The 22,218-nt window shown below is 40.4% G+C and overlaps 1 protein-coding gene across 4 annotated transcripts in view; it reads right to left on the bottom strand.

The window, feature by feature from the left end:
* Window positions 1-22,218, bottom strand: part of LOC110981057 (divergent protein kinase domain 1A-like) — a 40,030-nt gene continuing 17,812 nt past the window's right edge. For 3 of the 4 annotated variants that reach the window (XM_087131593.1, XM_022238239.2, XM_022238237.2), the window contains 3 exons: window positions 16,987-17,115; window positions 11,264-11,371; window positions 1-6,916 (listed from right to left, as the gene is read on the bottom strand). In XM_087131593.1, the coding sequence (XP_086987719.1) occupies window positions 5,924-6,916; window positions 11,264-11,371; window positions 16,987-17,115 (1,230 nt within the window). In that variant the 3' untranslated portion in view covers window positions 1-5,923. The remainder of the gene's footprint in view (window positions 6,917-11,263; window positions 11,372-16,986; window positions 17,116-22,218) is intronic. The other variant, XM_022238240.2, reaches the window with a different exon arrangement.

Here is a 22,218-nt window from a genome sequence, read left to right as displayed (position 1 = left end):
TTGAATGGACTTCATTTAATGTATACATTTGCACATTGTGTGTACTTACACACAGGATAATAGTGAAATTAAATCATACATACAGTGTTTGCACATACATATGGTCATAAATCACATAATGGAATGTCAGCTGGGCAACTCTGCCTCTTCAAACCATTTAAAACCAGTTACAAACGGAAGCTCTACAAACAAATGGCCAAGGGAAATGAATATTCATTCATGTACAAGTTCCAATTCAGGATATCAAGAAATCTTTGGATGAGTTGGAGAACATTGGTATTAAAGCAACGCTTGTCAGAATAATGTTACTGTTAAGACTCAAAGTATTAAGCATATAATAAAAGTTAATTCCGAATTTCAATAAACAATGATTATAATACCCAATACCCCACATAACTACAATCATAAAAATATATGATTATTACATAGATTTGAAATCATTTTGAATACATATATACATGTGCACAATGTCACAATCCATACTTGGAAATTACTAAATATTGCAAAGGGAACAAAACAGAAATCCTGTAATTGTAAACTGAAAAAAAATACATTGCAAATTACAAGTTGTGTTAATAATAGTGAGCTCATATTTATTTATGAAGACAAAATAGCATTAAACAGACACAAAGACATCCTAACAAACAAACAAACAAACCAACAATGGAACAAGATGCCCAAGTTAAAATTGGACACCAAAGTGCAGCCAAATATATCTGACGGTACAAGTCAACAGACACAAAATGAGTAACAACAGGAAACAGTGAAACCCAAGCAAGTCTTAGATACAGAAGACATGTACATACAGTTGCGGAAAACATCAGAATGCTAATAAGTGTTAATAATGCAACTTTTAGGGAATGAAAACGAAATTAAAGCTTACTGCTTTTTTACTGTTTGGGAAGTTGCCAATCACTTCAGATTATCCCTAGGGTCAATGTCCGACTACAATCACTGTTTGGTTATGTACGTTCCCATACATTTGTACATGTTTGTAAAATGAACCATCTGCATGTAGTGTTGAACACTTCAGCATCCTTCGTAATTTGCCAGACTGCTTGTGCCCCTTATGTGCAAACCCGAGAAAAAAATACCTGACGGGCAAGCTTCGCCTTTCAGAGTAATCAATTCAGCAAAAACAGAGGGACACACTGTCTGGTGCTTCAGGACAGTTAATGCAGTTAATGCGTCAAAAACCTGCCCACAAGCAACCTTCAAGGGCTTTGTAGAGCTTTGCTGATTACATCCTATATTATGTATGTTGGGTTGACAAGGATAGGAATGAGTTATCGATTGAAAGTATTCTAAATTCTTGTCGAGGTGATTACTAATAAGGTGCAAATAATTGGAGATGCCCAGTACAAATGTTTTCAGCTTTTGCCAATCACAACAGCACAATTTTCTTTAAAATGGAGGTGCACCGAAGGCAAACACCCTCCATTCGTGCTGTTCATGTCAAGGCAAGGAATTCACCTAAAGTAGAAATAATCACAAATGTTTCTGCTATAATAGGCATCTTCCCATTTATTCAGCAGCCTGTCCGACTGGTTTCAATGATGTAGTCATAAAATAATATTTAACAATACTGAGGGTGTGTCTGAGCTTTGGGGCTTTAATACTGAAACACAATGTCATCTTTGCTTATTAGATGCCATGTAACATTATTATTGGTACCTTTTCCATTTGGGGTGGGGGAGAATCCTTATAGAATTTTTTAATCATAAACTATCAATAAATACATGGTTTTTTTTAAGTTACCACTTTGGCAATTGCAGTTAAATTACTTCATGTAAATAATTCAATTCTTACAGTGATTTCCTTTGCAAGGTAAGTATTTATAGTAGTTTTATGGAGGTGAAAAGAGGATAAGCCTAAATCCTCAAGGTGAGTGGAAAAAGTCATCACATTAAAATTGAAGGGCTGGGGACTATAAGTCAACTTAGCAGGAGTTCATGGACTAAGCACATAAATGTCAATCAAAATCATACATGTAAATCAAAATCATCCATGTAGATCAAAATCATAAATGTGAAGCAAAGTCATACATGTACCTCACATGTACATGACATGTCCACATATCATAGTGGAATAATACCTGACCAAAACACTGTTGTGCAAATCACAAACTGAGGAATAAAAAATGACACTCATCCTTGTAGTGAAAGAACTCTATACATGTACAAACAACACATGTTCCTGACCCCACGGCTGAAAGTGTAGACCCCAATTTGAAAGGCCCTAAATAATGAAAACCTTATGAGAAGATGGCTAAAATAACGAACATTGAGCTTTATTTCACAGACTGTAACAATCACTGACTGTACATGTAATTTTCAACAAATTATCTGAATGTGCAGTGGTATCTGCTCTCATTACGGACTATCATCAAAAAGGTATTTCAACCATCCTCTCCCATCAAGCATGTTCTTTAATTAAACAGGATCAGGTAGGTGTACATGTAGGTAGGTGTACATGTAGGTAGGTGTACATGTACATGTAGGTAGGTGTACATGTAGGTAAGTGTACATGTAGATAGGTGTACATGTAGGTAGGTGAACATGTAGGTAAGTGTACATGTAGGTAGGTGTACATGTAGGTAAGTGTACATGTAGGTAGGTGTACATGTAGGTAGGTGAACATGTAGGTAAGTGTACATGTACATGTAGGTAGGTGTACATGTACAGTACATGCAGTTATTTTGTGCATAATTCTTGAGTGCAAAAAGGAACTGCACAAAAAAAAAAAGCACTTCACTCCAACAAAAATTCCACTTGGCTCCTCTTCAGTAATCAGTAGCATATTAAAGGGGGTACTTGCCCCTCCCCCAGAGACATATTGCTGACCTTTCTTATGGGTACCGAAATTGCTTGCACTTAAAAAAAAGGTACCACCACCTGAAGGGGGGGTGTGTAGACTTTTTATGGATGAAAAAAACTTCGACCACAGTTAGAGAAAATTGCCCTCCGTAATGGAAGTACGTGCCATACATGCCACGCTATAGACCTCCACACTATTAGTACCACAACGCCATTGTGAAGATCTCATGGTGATATTTGGGAATTCCAATAACAGGTCTAATGCTACGGTATTCACTACACAAAGGAAAATGTTCGGCAAGTATACTCCTGCCTCTCATAGATCACCATATGTCCATTAACATTATGGTGCACCAGTAGGTTCCCTGCCAACTGCAATTAACTCGTCAAGGCAATTTGCCTTGTCAACAGATATGTTGAGCCGCCAGTGGGAGCGTGGGTACATGTATGTTCATGTTAATGTAAAGGTACATGTATTCTACAATAAGGACTTGGATAAGAAAAAGAGTCAAACAATCCATGGACGTAGTGAGCAAATCGGCAATAAATATAAATGGCTGAACATAAAAAAAATTCTAGTAATTACACATCCCTCAAGGGTGATTGAACAATAGCACATAGGGTGAAATGAGAGAACATTGCAGCTTTCTGTGTTCACCAGTCCTATTCTGTGACGAGGACTGCAGGAAGTGACAGCACGCTCAGGCCACTGCACTTGGGCTTTCTAGTATAAGGCCCATTCCCATTTTTGCTTCATCACTGTAAGCGTTCAAAAACCCACCTTCTCTACCTTCCTTAAGAAAGGAGATTGAAGTGAAAAATTCTGTTTTCGACAGAGTATTGCCATTTTCTTTCTTTTTCTTGAAGGTAAGCACATGGTCCTGTAATTCCAAACAGGTTGCATACTCATGAAAATGAGGAGAAAAATAAATGGCCAGCAAGGTGAATTTGTCAAGTAAGTTCAATCGTAAGAGGCATGAACAAAATGTATGTAGCAAAATATTCGTGCACATTACGTGTCAGCGCATGATTGTATGAAAGTTCACAGCATCAGTCAACATTTACACTACACAGTGTTCAATACCACAAGTGCATGTGCAATATCATATTACATGCACAGGTACATGTACATGTATGTACATGTACTGGTAAAATGCATGTCATTACACACAACACCACCAAGAATAAGCATAACAGCACTAACTTCAAATACATACTCCACATTAAAGAGCCTGTGTGTGATGTACATGTACATGTATGTACATGTACATAATAAATTTATACGAACTGTACACTGTAGATTTACAAGTTGATCTACATGCAAATGTATTTAATGAGAATTTCAGAATCCCTTGTTGTAGGTAAAGGAACATAGCGAGGACGGTTAGGATGTTATCTTTATTAGATGACAGTAAAGTCAGTTGGACATTTATACATTGGACATTCACATTGGTTTGTACATGTACAGCAAATGTCTGAATGTTTTTCTTGACAATGGACATTCCCATAGGTTTGTACATCGAATGTTCACTGTGTTGAGGAAAATCAGACATTATCAAACAATATCCAACTAACTTTACGGTCATCTTTATTAGTCAAAAATGATTACATACAACATATTAAATACAAGGTCGAGTTTCAAAAGTCGGGTTTGCTGTGCCACAAACCCAGACGTCTGAGCTGCACCGGTATACGAAGCGCTTCTAAATCACTTCTTGCTACTTGCGCTTTTACAACAGCCAATAAATACTTAACTGCACAAGCATGAAAGCTTGTCTTGAATGAAAGTGCCCTTGCTAAACACAGAGTGCATTACCATACTTAAGCAGCAGAACATGAATAGAAGCTGAGAATTTCCTTTTAGTAATACTGGCTTGGGGCTAGGGGAAGGCTCCAAAGGGCAAAGATTAAATCAGCGAGTTGTGTGGAAATCGAAAAGGGCTTACATGTGTGTGTGTACATGTACAATGTACGTACATGTACGTGGAAAATATGGCCGCCTGTACATCAAGCTGACTTGAGGAATTCATGAATACGTCAGACACAGTTGTCAAATAGGGTCTAGAAAGACTTTTGAAAGCAGGTGCTGTGATGTGGTGTGACACATCTGTGTGGTTGTGCAAGCAGTAAGCAAAACCTGCTCAAAATACGGTACACAGGGGATTGGTATTTCCAGCTCTTAGATTCATACCTCATATAATTTGGTAAAAGCTTCAATATGTACAGACAACATTTCTTCTATGTATATAAACATGACTAAAAAATAAATATTTTGTTATGCATGATCAACACCCGCTTAATAAGTTGAAACTAATAAATCCATGCTAGCATCCGCCAGTCGCTTTGATGTATAAATGTGCCCACAAACAGTCTCACCATTGTGCAGGCAAATCGTCTCAAAAGATTAATCTTACTTCTTACTTCCTTAAGTACACAGATCAAGCTCTTTCTTGGAAAGAACTCAAACGACCTTTTGTACATGTGCACCATGTACGAAATTCTACAGAGAGCTGCAAAATTTGCATGCTGTTAACACACAGGTTCACGGTTCCAAAATGTGGCATCTGGCTACTGCAAGCTTTCCATTTTCTTTGGTACCAAACCACAACTATACAGTATACAGCTGGATGTATGAAGTTCAACATTTTACAACTGTGTACTTGTTGGCTTGCATTTACACTTGCGCCATACCACAAAAACAGCTCAAATGAAAGTCTCAGTCACATCACACAATACATGTAGGTTCCTCATAAAGGAATACAGCTATGGTAGCTTAAACGAAGACTGAATCATTGCGTGCTAAGGCGTGATACTTTACTAGCCATCAGCATGGATTTCAGACTTTGGTTTCATGTACATGTACTTATATCCCGAAGACGAAAGTGTCCAGCATAACACGGTATCATTTGAATGTTGCTATAGGTATCGGTACATTAGATAGCCCCTTGAGGCCAAATTGGTTCCTGTGGTGAAACTTTGAAAACAAATAAAGACCAGGACAAACAGGGGGCTGATGTAAGCACAGCCAAGAAACTTACTGAAGATATTCAATACTGGCATTCAATTTGACCAACAAAGAGAGGGCCGATGTAGGATGTGAATTGCAACTATGTCCTTGATGTCTTGGAGAATTTCTTGAGATGTGACACCTGTTTCCACAGCAACGACTTGAGGTTGTTGAGAACCAGGGAATGGTCCATGTTCATATTTTTGCTGCCAAACTTCAAATCCTCGCACTTGCTCAGGAGATCTTGGAGCTCTTGGAGTATTTCATACGGCGAATCGTCCAGGAGGTAAGCGCTGAGCATATGGCAGACGCGCTGGAGGTTTGGTTGCATCATCTCACCCGTGCATCTCCCCGTCAACTTGTCACACGGGGAGCGGCAGTTCTCCCCGAGCAAGCAGTCGCCGTCCCCAAAGCACGTCCGGTCTCGCAGGCTGCTCTGTACAGCCTGCTCGGTCAGCACGCCGTCCAATCGCAGGATCTTCACGTCGCTATATGCCGTGTACCCAATCCCCATTTCATTTACATGGCACATGTAAAGATTGCCCGCTGGCCCTTCCATGATTTCCTCAACAAATTCCAACAATCCAACAACAATATGAGCCCTGTCTGTCCAGGGCGGGGCAATCTTTCTTTGAAAAAACCTTTGGGCTGAATTTGGCAAAACAAAGTCAACAAATGGCGGGAACTCTGCACCATACAGCCTGAAGGCGTGAATGCCCTCCATGATGTACATGTTGCCGCAGAATCCCAGGAGGCGTGGAATGTAGTCGCTCTCACCGAGGACCATCATCATCAGAAACTCTTTGGCCTGAAGGAGGGACCAGATGGAGCGGGCCTCCGGCAGCGAGACCTTACCATCATTATTGCTGTCAGCGAGGTTGAGTATTCGGGACTGGACTCTGTCCAGGTTGATAGCGTCACCCAGATGGCGCTTAAGGTTGGCCGAGATCATGATGCGCAGGTCCTCCATGGAGCTACCAGAGGCAGGCTTGTTGAACCCTTCCCGCTGAGGATTCAAGAGCTGCTTGATGTACAGGGGTTCATCAATATTCTTTCTTTGTTTCGGTGGTTTCTTCAGTGTACCTGTGAATGCCTTAGAAAGGACAGAAAAAAAAGAGTTATCGACTGCAAACTTGACATTCAACACTTGGAATTTACACAGGTATAAAAAAAAAATATGCATTTAGCCCTATTTTAATCCTCCAAGAACCTTCAAAATTGATCAAAGGGTTTGGGGGGATTTTCAACAATTGAAGAAACTTTTTGCGTCACATGGGGCTTTATGCCCTTAACTGCAATGAATGTACAGTGTACCACTGGTTTCTTGCACAACACATTTGAAATATTCTGGAACACTCCTCGCAAGAACTTTATGGCTTGGAAATTGCAGTTAATCCACATGCCATGCCAAATTCAACAAGATTCTGCATGGGTTACACAACACTTCAAGGATCAGGGCTAAATGAGATTTCAAAAGACACAAAACACACACAATAAGCCTTTTCACAAGAGCACCGATAACAGAGGTCGTACCCTATGCTATGAAATCATATCGATGTTACAATTACAGTGATATCGCGTCGTGTGAAGGTCGACCTCTGTCAAAAAATCACACGCTTATAGCACAGGTCTCGAGTGATGGTCGCGGCGATCGAGACCTTCTCCACAGCTTCGCATCAATGTGAAATCTGTGTAATGATCACCAAGATCGGTCACGTGAATGCAGAGCGCGCGATCGTTGCGAGGGTCCTTGGGCTGAATTTTATTATGCATGTGCACCTAGTTGATGACATCTTCAAAAATGGCGGCTCTCCACACAGAAATACTCCTTTGGCTACTCCAAATGGTGATGTGTAAAATGGAAAGTCAATGCATCCTTCTTCCATTCGGGCTGCTACATGTAAATCTAGCATGTACATGTAGGCTAGCAGAACGGAACAGAGTACGGACACGCAATAAACTACATGAACTATCAAATTCCGCAAAGAACGCATGGCCTGCAAATGCATAGCAGGAAAACTGCAGGTACCGCATGATTCTAACTTTAAGAACATAGCAAACTACTAGCAATGCAAATTAACCCTTGACCGCAACTGCAAATCATGGCCAAACGAGGAACGTCAGCTACGCGATAAACATTGCACCATCTGAAAGGCCGCGAAGAAATCTCACACGTCGTATGACACAGACGCTGTGGCACCGACTGTCGCAGATGTGCGGTTTCCGCGCTCGTGTGAAAAGGCCTAATGTAAATACTTTACATGTGTACAGTACAATTAATGTGCATTCATAAATACATGTACCTACTGGTAAGACAGTTTCCCCATTCAACGATGCGCAATGTAACTCACCGCGTATTAACGTTTGATAATGCCTGCGGAGATTTGATAATGCCTGCTTTATAAAAAATGCTCTGGCACCTGGATACAAGGCAATTTAATCCATCCCTATTGTTCAAGAGTCTCAGGCAACATGGCATGAAGAACACGCCATGTGCAGGTCAACATGTGGAGATTATACTGAACAACTTGCACAGGGAATATACCATAGAATGGATGGGGGTGTTGGGAATAGGAAAGTAAAATTCTAGAACAAAATTGGTGGAAACTCGTCATGTATTGATTTCTTTTGACTATGGTATTTGAATAAGGTATTTCTGAATGGAATACATATGAATGCTGAAAATGCCCTCGCCTGCAGCTTAGGAATTTGTCATGTCCATTCTCCAAAGCCAGTAATTCCATTTTGTACATATGATTGATACACATATGATTCATGAAGTATAATACCATTACTCAAGATATTTCAACATTTTGCATTAAACTGTATGCAAGAACAAAAAAGACCTCCCAACTGTAATCACTACATGTACATGAATGTAGAAACACACTGGACAAGACTGGACGGGGCTCACAGATCATTCAGACAACTGCTTGTATAAATTTCCACGTACATTTTCATTTTTGTGAATTTATCACCACTTTCTACTGGTTCCAGATCTGAAAGATGATGTTTTCCAACTGAGTCGTAAGAGGATTTTCTGTGCTGAAAATGTTGGAAACAAACTATCAAACAAAGCATACTATGGGAAAGCCAACTTGGTGCTAACATACATGTACATGAACATGTATAGTATTCATGTTCATGTATAAAAATAGACTGGACGGAAGAAATTGAGTGGAAAGAGATTTGAACCTGTAACTGAAGATTACCCATACCGAGGCTCTACCAACTTACTAGCAAATTTATAGGAGGAACTACATGTACATGTACATTGTATATGTACCACAACAGGGTTGGGTACCAGAATACCGGTACATGTATATGTACGTGTACAAATACTGACTGTTTCGAGTTACCGGTACAGTAAAACTAGCCTCCCGAGGTGATCCATGTAGTATTCAATTTACCTGAGGTGAAGCCAAGGGAATATACAAATGTAGAATGCTTCATGGATCACTGAGCGGGACTAGTTTTACTTCATCAGGAGACAAAGCAGTCAATTTGTGTTTTATGACACTCACCTACAGATTCTGCACAATGTAAGTTAAAAATCAATAATAAAGCACCAAAGAGCATAGCATCAGTGTTCCTTTTTGCAAATCCTGTGAGACATTAGAATGTGTGTATCGACAACTTACACTACGTAACATAAAGGTATTTAAAAGGGCACCTGACTATTTGCATCCTTGTTCTCTTAACCAACAACTTTGTAGCTAGTACGTACATGTACATGTACCGTAGCCTGGTTCAACGGGTGACAGATAAAGGTTTAAGCTACATGTACATGTATGAGCTGAAATACATGTACACGCCTCGGTACTATTTCTTAAGTTTTCGTTGCTACAGACATAGTTCTTTTTCAGAGCGGGGCTGCATGTGTATAGCCTTTTAGCATGTTTAGGAGTGGTGGTACAAAAACAGTACGACTAGCAAGCATCACATGACACACTTTCAGCCAATCAAAGCACAGAATATGTGGGTGAGATGTTAGAATACCTTATTTGGTAGTGCACAGTATGGTATTCTGGAGGTTCAAATCCTGCTCCAGTTAATTTATCTGTTGTTCTAGTTTCATACGGAGAGTTACAGGACACATGAACAGGCCCGTTTTCTAATTCTTAAAACAAGTAATATGGACTTTTGTGTTGAACTTGTTTAATTCAGATATGAAGCATTTCTGTCGAGTATTTCCAGTAACATGAACATGTACGCATACAACAATACTGAGCTTTAGTTCAAAGAAATGTAACTGCAACTGTACATGTACCGGTAGGCCAAATTTACCAAACCCCTGGATATTCTCAGGACATTTTAGAAAGACACAAACAGTATGTTGGAAGTGATTCAAGATTATCGCTGGGCAAACTGTCACTCTTGGGAGCTGAGCGACAATTTTCGGGCAAAGTGATTTCCTTGTGAGAGCTCCAGCTGCCCTGATGAGTCACACCAAATGGGCGACCACACCGAAGTGTTTCCCTATTCCAATCTGCCACAAACCAAGTAAGTTGTCACCAACACCACGAACCAAGTGAATTGTCACCAACAGCACTCAACTGCACTTGCGTGCTATTTTGTCAAACCATATACAGTAATTTCGATTTCACAAAGTAGCACTCAAGTGTGCGCACGCACATCGTACACTGATGCATAATTTCTTAGCCACAGAACAGTTCTTTTAAGAAAACAGTCTGCGAAAAAAAAAAGAAATTCATGGTGGCAGCCAAACTCCACTCCTCTAACCTTATCACGCAGAGGCAACATGTATGATTAGCCTCTTTCCCAATAAACATACAAGATACAAGGCACAATATGTGAAACGGAGATGTGAGATAGAGATACGAGATGCGATATACAAGGTTGAAAAACAGACCACCATAAAAAATGTTCCCTGCCTTCGCCTTGGGCATTATCAGCGTCCATTCTCCCAATCCAGTAAAGATTGGCCAAGCACATATTTATTCCCTTTACAGTGCCGGTATATTTCAATGACCTTTTCATGCCTTACAATGACAAGTGCAGTGCCTGTTTTCATAATGATCTCAGCGCTACCCCCACTTGGGACCCAAAACCCCAACCTTACCGAGGAAGTATGAATAAATGATCCACTGCATGCTTGCCAAAGCCCCTGCACAGCACTGATGATGGGGGAATAACCAAGGACTGTTAACATGGTTAATACGTATGTATGGTACATGCCTCTTGAAGGCACCCTGCTGTAAGTGAACTTATTCTATGGAGCTAATGACCTGTGCAACTAGCACCTCGGCATGCATGAAATCGACACGCCAAGCCTCAACACTCCTCCCCACGGGTTCTGCTGGGCATGGGCAATATGCACAACGGATCGCTGCATGGGCTGGGATCGGATATGACGCAAGTTAGCGCTATATCACAGAGGGCATCTATTATACCATGGTGCACGTTAGCCAAATCATACCTGGTGAAATGTATCCTGGGCTAGACAGCCATCGAGCGTCACTTTCGTCTGCTTGCAGAGTTCTTCGCACATGGAGCCAGCCACAACGCCTTTGTCGTAGTTATCACACTTTCACAGGGAAAAAGCAATCAAATCAAAATGGTGGTGTGAAAGCACATTTCAATTTAGCAGACATAAGCGCACGAAGACCATGGGCTTGGAAGAAAGTGGCAGTACTTTGTACACTTCCATCTTTCATATATCAATGTATTCAGACACAGTGAAATCTCTCAGCTCCTCACTTGATTATTTCCAAGCCTTTACATGCTTGACCTGCATGCATGCTACATGTATCACCAAACTGTACAAGAATGGTATGAGCCAGAGTTTCCATACTATCTTGATTTCATACATGGGTGGTTGTACACACCAAGACTTACATGTACATGTACATGTACATGTAGCTTGCCCTGCACAAATAAACTTTCCAAAGGAGTTGTTGGACATACAAATCTGGATTATTGATTTACCTCTGTGTTAACTTTTCATTTACAAAAAAAGGGGCTATTTGCAAGCATTCATCACATGGCAATTGCGGGTACGTGTACAGGTACTTGTAATTTCTTTCCATCTTATCAATCGCTATTGCCTCCCCTGCCCCTGCCCCCCCCAGGCAATCACATGACTCCTTGCAATTACTCCAGGACCAATTTGGCCTAAGTAACCGACCTGCTGAGCCAGTTGCTTGGGGAAGCTTATCCCGGTGCAATGCGAAAGCATTGCGGCTTAGTTGAACATTGTGAAGGAAAGTTGACACTGTTGTACATGTATATGGATTTTTTTTTTTAATGAACGTTGTAACAGAATGGCTCAAGTCAACAACAGTACCATAAGTTCTGTGAATGAATGGCCAGAAATGTGTTTGGATGTCCACGGCTTTCAATAATTCCAACTCATTTTGCACATTTAATCACTGCACGTCCTCCGTGCCTCTCGATCAGGGCATCTTAAGTCGAGATTGTTCACTTATCACCACAGACTCTACATGTACATACCTGTCTACATTGTAAACCTGTGACAACATGATGGATAAGCATTAGGCAAGTAATCAAATACATGTACACTGATAGTTCTGGAAATTCATTTACGACACATTCGTGTACATGGACTTTAACATTCAAGAGCAGGGGACGTGCTAATAATAATGCAACCATTCCACATATCGGTACATGTGCATAGTTCCCGAACAAGAAAAATCACAAAAAATAACACAGAAAAAACTCACTATACCGGTACATGTATGTACCGGTACATGTTGGATTCCTAAAATGATAGTTACAGCCTCTCAAAACATACCACATGACGGCAGTTTTCCTGCAGGATTATTGATCACCAGTACTTGAACCAAGACTAGGAGCTGGTATGACAGTGTGCTAAGGAAGATACATGTACTACACATAGGGGCACTTCCATGCACATGTGCATTGTCCAGTAAATGTACTTGTAACATTTTTTCATAAGCCTGTTTGAGTTACCCCTATGGCGGACACAATAGGAGGGTGCTATTGGATTACACCTGTATACATGTACATGTACATGTACCCACTTCAAATACCGGTAGCGCACTCCTGTTGTGTCTGCCACATTTCAAAAGGCTAATGGCATTTGGCTCATTTTGCAGTCATCCAGGTGGAAACATTTTAATGCATACGCACTGGTACATGTACATACCTTTTTTTCATGGAAAAATACATGCATTAATAATTCAGAGTGCTTGTTCTTAAGTCCGCTAGAACAGTATCAATAATTGAAATGCTTTGGATTATATTACAGCTGAGGTTCTTATGAGTGGAGTTGTGGAGTGCCGTGGCCTTGTGGTTAAGAGTACTGGATTCCCAGTTGGCGGATAAAGCGCAGGTTGCGGGTTCGAATCCAGCCCGGGGTCATGGTGCATGTGCCCTTGGACAAGGCACCTTGTCACTCATTGCCTATCTCCACTCAGGAGTAATTGGGTACTTGTGAGGGCAGCGATGGTTCTTGTGGTTGATTTAGCCGCTTTGCACCGAATAGTGGCTGCATCAAGCTGTATACTCCCCAGGGAGCTGAGATGGTATTTGGAATGTTTCATGGGCCCAGTGAGCAGGGGTAATAATGATCTACAGTGCTTTGATCTGTATTTAAGGTGCTTTATGAATCACTATTATTGAGAGCCTCAGCGGGTAATGTGGAAGAAAGTACATGTACATGTACCCTGAATGTTTTTACAGACACATGGTGCGTGTAGAGTACCGGTACAGCGGTACACACTGCCAAATTTTCTAGACAGCAGCTTATCCTATTAGCCTAAATATTGTTTTTCATGTATATACCAAGTATTTCAGTTGTACAAATCTAGGGAATTGATGTTCTTACGTCGTATCCTAATCTACTTTAGTTTGCTTCCTTCCCTCTAACACCTCTCTAAGTCCAGAGGCTTGAAGAAAAACTTCCAAACTTACAAACAGTGACAAATGATTTCACTCAAGCTCACTATGCCCTTGCCACAAAGTACATTTACTTGCTTACATGTACATGTAACGGACAATGACATATGCACCTTATACAAGCAATAAACCTGCATACATGTACATGTACCAGGGTATGTGTGTACTGGGTACAGCGTGAATTGTTCATAATAAAAAATTACCAGTCTAGTTTTCACACTTTGAAGCTTTTGTGGCAAAAACTTGTAGAAAAGCCTGTGTAGCTCAGCAGGCTTTGAGTTGGAAATAAATTGTCAAGGTACAGTGTACATGGACATGTACTGGGGAGGGGAACTGCTACAAAATGTTACACAACAAATTTGAGCTGGTAACTTGTGCACTCCAAGGCTGCATAATTAGAGTTGGCACAAAATTTATATGTGACCTAACGCCACAAAATCTGTTGAAAGTTGGAATTTTCAAAAAATGGAGATATTGATATTTTTGAATTCAGCAGAAAGAGAGCTTTCCAATGGCATGTACATGTACATGGAACACTTAGGATAAAAGTTTAAGGTGACAGCGTGACATTATTCTGGCAACTTTGTGTCTTTATTTCTGACATTGTTTCAACATTTCTGACTGGGCACGAATAATGCTATCATCCAAAATGCTGAGCAAATGACATTTTTATATACATGCACATATGTACAGTATCTGATCCAGTGAAAAAACTTTGAAAAAATAGACGGATTACTCTTTCCAAATATTACAAAATCCTCCACTTCAACATTTAACTTTGAACCCTCACAATAGGAAGAGCGGAGTGCCAGGTCACATACAGTGTACATGTACATGTGTATACATGAATTTAAGTGGGGACAATGTGTCACCACATACCGTACAACACTACATGCGCATGTGCATTTAACTATGTATTGGGACCAAAGGGAAAGGATTGGCACACATGTTCCTTACCGGCACATCCTCCAACTTAAAAAAGTGAAACTGTATTAAAACTGTTTGGCTCAGAGAACAGAAATGCCCATGGCCCTACTGGTACCCCCCTTTTCCGAATGCAGCCCCACCCCCAGAGGCCCCATATACATGTACATGTATGTATACAGCGCTGCATGTACATGTACGTGTACAATCAATTAAAACTAGTATGCCAAAGAAACTTGTCCAGTGCACTTTACTCCATAAATATTAAGTATTGTACACGTACATGTCCATGCTCATCTATTTTTCTAGAGAACAAAATGGACTTTTCCAGAGGAAAACCTAGACAGAGGCAGTGAATAATTAAGGAATTAATGGCTTTCAAGTTTGAAGTTTTCGTCATCTGTACATCATTTACAATGTAAGCCTTAAGGGCATAAAATATGTACCGTACAATGCACTAAGTAGGAAGGTGCCTCTGCTTCAAAATAAAGTACCCAGCAATATGCTCCGGTTGTACAAATGTGCATACATGTACAACGTAGCTTTAAATTCAATTAATGTGTACGGGCGAAACTGGAATAAGTAAGGAAACTGGCTTGATGCTTACAGAGCTGGATTGGGAGGGATGGATGAGGGAACAGACACATTTTATGCAAATATTCAGCAGTTTTTTAATGTGTGAAGTCCCCGCGACACCTACATGTACATGTACAGTGCATGTACATGTGGGATGGAGAAGCTCGACTACAACAGAGAGAAGTTAATTGAGTGTGAAACACACCTGCATTATTGATAGGCTGTGGTGTCGCGTTCTTCACGGGCCGATACGGCGTGTTGTCTGCGATGAGTAGTTGGATGCGCCCGTACACATTTTATAATTTACGGTGCCGGTCCAGTGAACCACGGATAGAGTGAAAAGCACTTTCTGCACTTACTGTACCATAGCACAGGATTGTTCAGAATGCTGTTTGAAATTTGCACAAATAAATTTACGCGTGGCAAAAGTTCTTGTCATCACAGTTTGCTAAGCTATCAAAAGATGAATACCAGCTTCCATGGCTACTGGGCTCATGTACCGTACATGTACTGTACCGGTAACTACTCACAATCATGACAATTTGCTCACACTGTTGCAAGACTGAGATTATTGCCGAAGAATTAGATATACATGTAACTGGTAACCGCCAACCACTATCAAGGATCCATGAAAGCATGTAGGCAAGAGGAAAAGTGACATGCGATGTTAGAAAAGGAGTAACAATAAACCATGGGGGTGAAGAAACTAACACTGGTAACCGATTCTTTGCTTCAACATTTTTCCTTGGGAAAGAGCACTATTATTGCAACAGACAAGCAAAAGAACTCTGGATTTTTCTTTGCAAGTTGGGAAAGACCACAAACTCCCCTAAGTCAACATTAGATCCAGAAGAATTCTGCTTGAATCAGTGAAGACTATTCTGAAAGCCAACAAAAACATATCCTGAATCAACACTGGCTTTATGACTTCATCTCTCAGACAAATAAACTGACGTACTGGCACATTGTACTGTGTAGCGCTTGGAAACGCACTGCTACACAGGATTTTTCACTGAATGATCAACTTTTCATCTCTATTCATCAGTTTCCAACATATAAATATTATAGAAGCTATTAAAGGAAAAAACACAAAATCACATTTTTGAAGAAATTTTGCCCTCTCCAAAATAAATGTAGAACAGGCCATTATGTGTTTTGGCATTGCGGGACTTATTACCCTTTTTTGCAGAACAGGTCACAATTTTTGTGCCTATTGGCAGTACAAGCTGAAAGATTTGTACACATACACATGTACACATAGCTACATGTACATGTTTGTAAACACTTTAACAAATATACATGTACATGTACATGTACCGTACATGTATATACCGGTAATGTGCCAATTGGTGAAAACATTGAACTTCCACAGCTGGGATACATGTACCAATAAGTACTCCATGAATGCTGATTGTACATGTATTTAGTGATACTATAGTTTCCGGTGAAAGACATTATTGCTTGTGTTGCAAGAAACTGGAGAGCAGATGGTATCAAACACTGGCTCCAATTTTTACAAATGAAATGGACACCATTTTTCCATTTAAATGTTTCAATACGGGAATGCACCCATAAAGTCACTGGAGAGCAGATGATACATGTACACGTATAAAACACTGGCTTTGGAGTCATTAATGGAGTAATTTGCATGTAAACAGATTTTTGTCTTGCATGTAAATATAGGATACCTACCCGCATACTTTCCATCACCATTTTCCATTACCACTGCCTGTTTAAATATGGCAAGATATCATTACTCACTACAAATGTCCTGGCCTGTTCTCCACTGCACGTTTCAGGGTCGCCGTATCTGAAGTACATCACCCACAGCCCAATGAAACACAGCATCCACAACACAAGCAGCGTCTTGACCTTCACACTGTATCGCCCCTGAAAGGAAAAGATCAAAGCATGGACAATAAGATATGTACTAGTATGCATCTCAAGTCCTATCCAATCATTACCATCAACCAGCAAATCTTTCTGCACATTTTTTTCTCTCTTGATTTTTTGGTGCATACTTTTCCGGTGGAAAATTTGGTCAGAGGAATGAGACAATTAATAATAATAATAAAGCATTTATAAGGCGCACTATATCTGCAAAGCATTCAGAGGCGCCGGTCTAGGTGGAAAATGAAAAACTCAATTGTGCATTCATAGTGAAAAAGCTTGTGAGAAGAAGAATGTTTTGAGATGATGCTGAAATTGCTTGATGTCATGTTCTTGTCTTAGATGATCCGGGAGTGAGTTCCATAAGCGTGGTGCAATTGTAGAAAAAGCCCTGTCTCCGGCACTGGCCAGCCGAGTCCGGGGAACAACTAGGGTATTACTTGTTGACCTCAGACCCGGCCTGACGGAGCGGAGTTGCAGCATGTTTGCAAGATAAAGGGGACTAGAGCCGTGGAGTGTCTTGAATGTGAGGAGGATCTTGAACTGAATTCTGTATTTGATGGGTAACCAATGTAGTTTGTTGAGAATGGGAGTTATGTGAGCTGTTCTTTTGGTGCTCGTTAGAAGACGTGTGGCAGCGTTCTGTACAAGTTGCAAACGATGAATTGTACCGTGCGGAAGACCGGTGAGCAGGCTATTGCAAAAATCAAGTTTAGCAGTGATAAAGGCATGAATGAGTTGCTCTGCTGCGTTCTGAGAAAGTAAGTGTCTGATACTTGCTACTCGTCTTAGATGCATGTCTGACAAATCTTGGACACATGTTTTTCAAAGTTTAAGAACCGGTCAAACACCACACCAAGATTGCGGGCATGCGTACTGGGTACCAGAACAGCATCGCCTATTTGTAGGTTTTGGATTTTGATTTTGTGTTGAAGTTGTGGGGAAGAAATAATCATGAACTTTGTCTTAATTCAATTCAATTCAATTCAAAAGCAACATTTATTTCCATACTTTCATTAAAATACGAATCAAGAATACACGTAAAATACATAAGATCCATAAATACTGTGTCATACAATAAGAGAAAATAGAGGAAACTTGTGAAGATAGAAAGTATGGAGCTGTTCATGTAAGCAAGGGCTTGTAGAGAACAGTCTGTAGACAGACAATTGGACTAGGGACATCTTGAAAATAGTTCGTGGTACCCGTTGCTTCATTTGACTTGGGCCGGCCAGCCGACCCCGGCAAGCTCGGTGGTCGAGTGGTTGAGACATCTGCACCAGTAAGCAGGAGGTCGTGGGTTCGAGTCCCACCCGAGTAAGCTTGTGAGGTTTTTTTCGCAAGCTCTCGGACAAGCACTGAGCATACAGTGCTTATTAATATACGTTGGGTAAGGGCAAACCCATTATATATAATTAACATCTCCCCAACGCAAAAAAAATTCATCTTGAAAATGCATAGATACAGAAGTAAAGGCGAGATAAAGGATGAAGTAAAGGAAGACATTGTCTAAGGATGAGAAGCATGTAACATATTGTGAGAGGAAGCTTTTGTAGGAGGACTTGAAGCGGCCAATGGACAGCATTGTTCTGATTTCCCTATCAATGGTGTTCCACAGACGGGGACCACAGAAGCGAAGAGTAAAACTGGAATACAGGGTGCCGGTGAATGGAACATACAAATTGTGACGGGATCTGGGAGAATAACCGTGTGTATCTTGGATTGAAGAAAAGAAACAAGAGAAGCTGGTGGGCAAATGATTCTGTGTGAATTTGTACATAAAGATACCAGTGAGATATTTATTTAAGTCATAAAAAGTAAGAGTACATGTATGTAACCTTGAAAATAGAGGTGCAGAGTGTTCCTGATGGTGTGATAGAGTGCCGATTAAGATACATGTAGCTCGCTTTTGAGTGATGTATAGAGAGTGTACATGTAGCTTTGTGTTAGATGTATGCAAAAAGACAATATTGCAATAATTTAAGTAAGGTAAGATAAGGGAATTATGAAGAACTAAGCATTCGGGAGGTAGAAAGAGACAAAGTTTGGACAATACGCCTGTGCTGCCAGAAATAATATTAGTAATAGAAGAGATGTGCTCTGTCCAAGTGAGTTTGTGGTTGACATAGACACCGAAGAATTTCGGCGAATCGACCCTTGTGATGGGAATACCATCGACCTTTACTAGAGGTAAGTCGATGTTTTGAGAACAAGCAGCCTTGCTAAAGAAGATGAAGTCTGTTTTGGAGAAATTCAGGGAGAGTTTATTGGCTTTGGACCAAGAGGAAACATTGATAAGTTCAGAATTGAGAGTTTCGACCAATGAAGAGACGCTAGGGCTGGAGTAGAAAATCGAGGTATCATCAGCGAAGAGAGTAAAGTGTGGGGTTGGAGAAGAAAAACAAAGGTCATTAACAAAGATCAAAAAGAGCACAGGACCAAGGATGGACCCCTGAGGGACCCCATGTTGAATATTGAGTTGAGGAGACTCAACATTTTTAATGGAAGTATATTGATACCTATCAGAAAGATAGTCAGAAAACCAGGTGAGAGGGACTCCCCTGATACCGTAGTAATTAAGTTTAGAGAGAAGAATAGAATGATTGATAGTGTCAAAGGCTTTAGAGAGATCAATAAACAGACCAATAAATGACTCTTTGTTGGTGAATGCAGTGTTGATTTTGTCAACCAGTTGGATGAGAGCCATGTCAATTGAGTGTTTGGAGCGAAAACCACACTGCTAATCAAACAAGATCTGAAATTGAAAGATGAATTGTGAAAGACGATTGTAGACGAGCCTCTCAAGAATTTTGGAAAAACAAGGTAAAATAGAAATAGGTCTGCAGTTATTGATGGTTCGCTTATCACCACTTTTGAAAATAGGGATGATTTTGGCAATCTTGAGTTTCAGGGGGACAGAGCCGGTTAGGAAAGAATGACTGAAGATATACATGTGCATGTCCATGTACTGTAGCTCAGTGGTTCAGCAAAAAGAGGAATAACAGTGGAGCTAATCTCATCAAATCCACAGCTGCTTCCCTTCTTAAATTTCTTGCCACTCTGAATGATTTCTAGTGTATTAGTTGGTGTGAGGAAAAAAGAGGAAGGATTACATGTAGGACTGTGAAGGGTGTCGGTAAAGTTAGTGGCCGAGGAAGGAATTTTGTTTGCTAGGGAAGAACCAATACTTGTAAAAAATGTGTTAAAAGAATTGGCAATATCTGCAGGGATGGAGAGGATGTTTCCTCCATGGACAAAGTCATCAGGCGAGGAAGTATGTTTCCTCTTGGCTAGAATGCTGTTTATTTCTCTCCAAAGTCCTTTAAGGTTGTCCTTTTCTCGATGAAGCTGATAAGCGTAGTAATCTCTCTTTGCAGAGCGAATAGTAACTGTTAATCGGTTGCGAAAAACCTTATAATATTGCTTGTTTGCTTCCGTGGGATTACGCAAGAATCTCCTACGCAGCCTGTTTTTGAAAATGCAGGAATCGATGATGGACCGATTAATCCAAGGTTGATTTTTCTTGGTTTTCCCAACTGTTTTAGAGATGAGAGGAAAGTGGTAGTTGTAGAGGGAAGAGAACGTTGAGAGAACAGTCCTTTTATCAAAATAAACATCATCACTTTGGCTAAAGTACAAGGTAACAAAAGACAGATTACAGTTCTACATGTACCTGTATGTGAACTTATCATACAAATATGCAATGGGGGGAGGGGGGAGAGAATTGTCAAACTCCCATGTGGACCTTCTTACATTTACACAATACCCTACCTCCTATACAGTACGTGTACATGCTGATAGACACCTTAGTTGGCACACTTTCCTTCATTTTACCCAGTATAGCTTTGTGTTAGATGTATGCGACCAGATAATATTGCAATAATTTAAGTCAGGTAAGATAAGGGAATTAGAAGAACTAAGCATTCGGAGACTCATTGGAACAGGGGAAGGGTTTTATTTAGAGTTCTCCCCTCCCCTCTGCCATCAAGTACTGGGTACTGTCATCCAGACCATTTGGGCCTGTTTTCCTTTGGTTATATGTCGAGAAAGTTATGTGTACATGTATATCAGGATTTACTACCCGGTATCTGAGTTGCATGTAATCATTACAGCAATTTTAACACTTTTGAACTACACCTGTACATGTGTACAACTAACTGTGCATGAATCTTGTATCCATGTATTGTGAATGTGCACACTGTGCATGACACGGCTAATATTATTATGCCCTCAAAGCATAAAACTTTGTTTTTTCTTTACTGTGGAGTACATGTACGTGCACTGGTGTGGTAAATGCACATGTACATGTACACAACATGTAAATCACATCACCAAAATCTCCATTACGCAGCTTTCTCTTGATTCCTGATGGAGCAGGTGCTTCCTGCGACAAGAGCAGGATAAGTATACATTGCTAATCTATCAGTACGTGTGTATATGTACGAATACTAGACTTCGCAAACCCTGTAGCGTCATTGTGTGAAATACACAAAGCCGAACTCCCCCTTTGGTGTACGGTAGAAAATAAGTTCCATCACTGCACTGAGAGGAGAGGTATGGATCTTGCAGGTGCATGAAGGGAAGTGGCTATCAAATGGGATTTAATAATAAAGAGTGTGAATTGATTTGAAACCTCCTCTTGGAGCTCACGCCCAAGATATTAGAATTTCAAAAGGGACGCAGTGCCAGTGGCAGGGGTTTAGATAATTGTCTTCTAGCCATGAGTACAATACCCTTCTTCCTTACTCAGAGTAGAGAACAGTACTCTTTAGCCCTCAGTATGGTTTCGTATTGTGCTCTTCTTTTTTGTGGGGAAAGTACTGTACTCCCTAAGAGATGGAGGAACTGAGTACCGATATTATGTAAGTTAGTCCTTTTACCTCTGTAAACACGGTACAATAATACTAGTAAAGCAATTTTACTAGTAATTGTTATTTCTCTTGAAAAAGACAGTAAAAAAAACAGTGCTTAGTGATAACCATGAACTCATGACAGCATAGACCAAATCATGTAAGTCCGTAACCACCCATGTACAGTGGCACATGTGAGACTACCGCCCATGGACGCCAAGTTGACCGGCCGCAAATCAGAAAATCATGGTGC

The sequence above is a fragment of the Acanthaster planci genome, unplaced genomic scaffold (assembly GCF_054643075.1).
Source record: "Acanthaster planci isolate LZ-2023a unplaced genomic scaffold, COTS_SCS Contig3, whole genome shotgun sequence".
In the NCBI taxonomy this organism is placed as follows: Eukaryota; Metazoa; Echinodermata; class Asteroidea; order Valvatida; family Acanthasteridae; genus Acanthaster; species Acanthaster planci.
The sequence above is the reverse complement of the archived record's forward strand: the minus strand, read 5'-3'. Positions and strand labels throughout refer to the sequence as shown.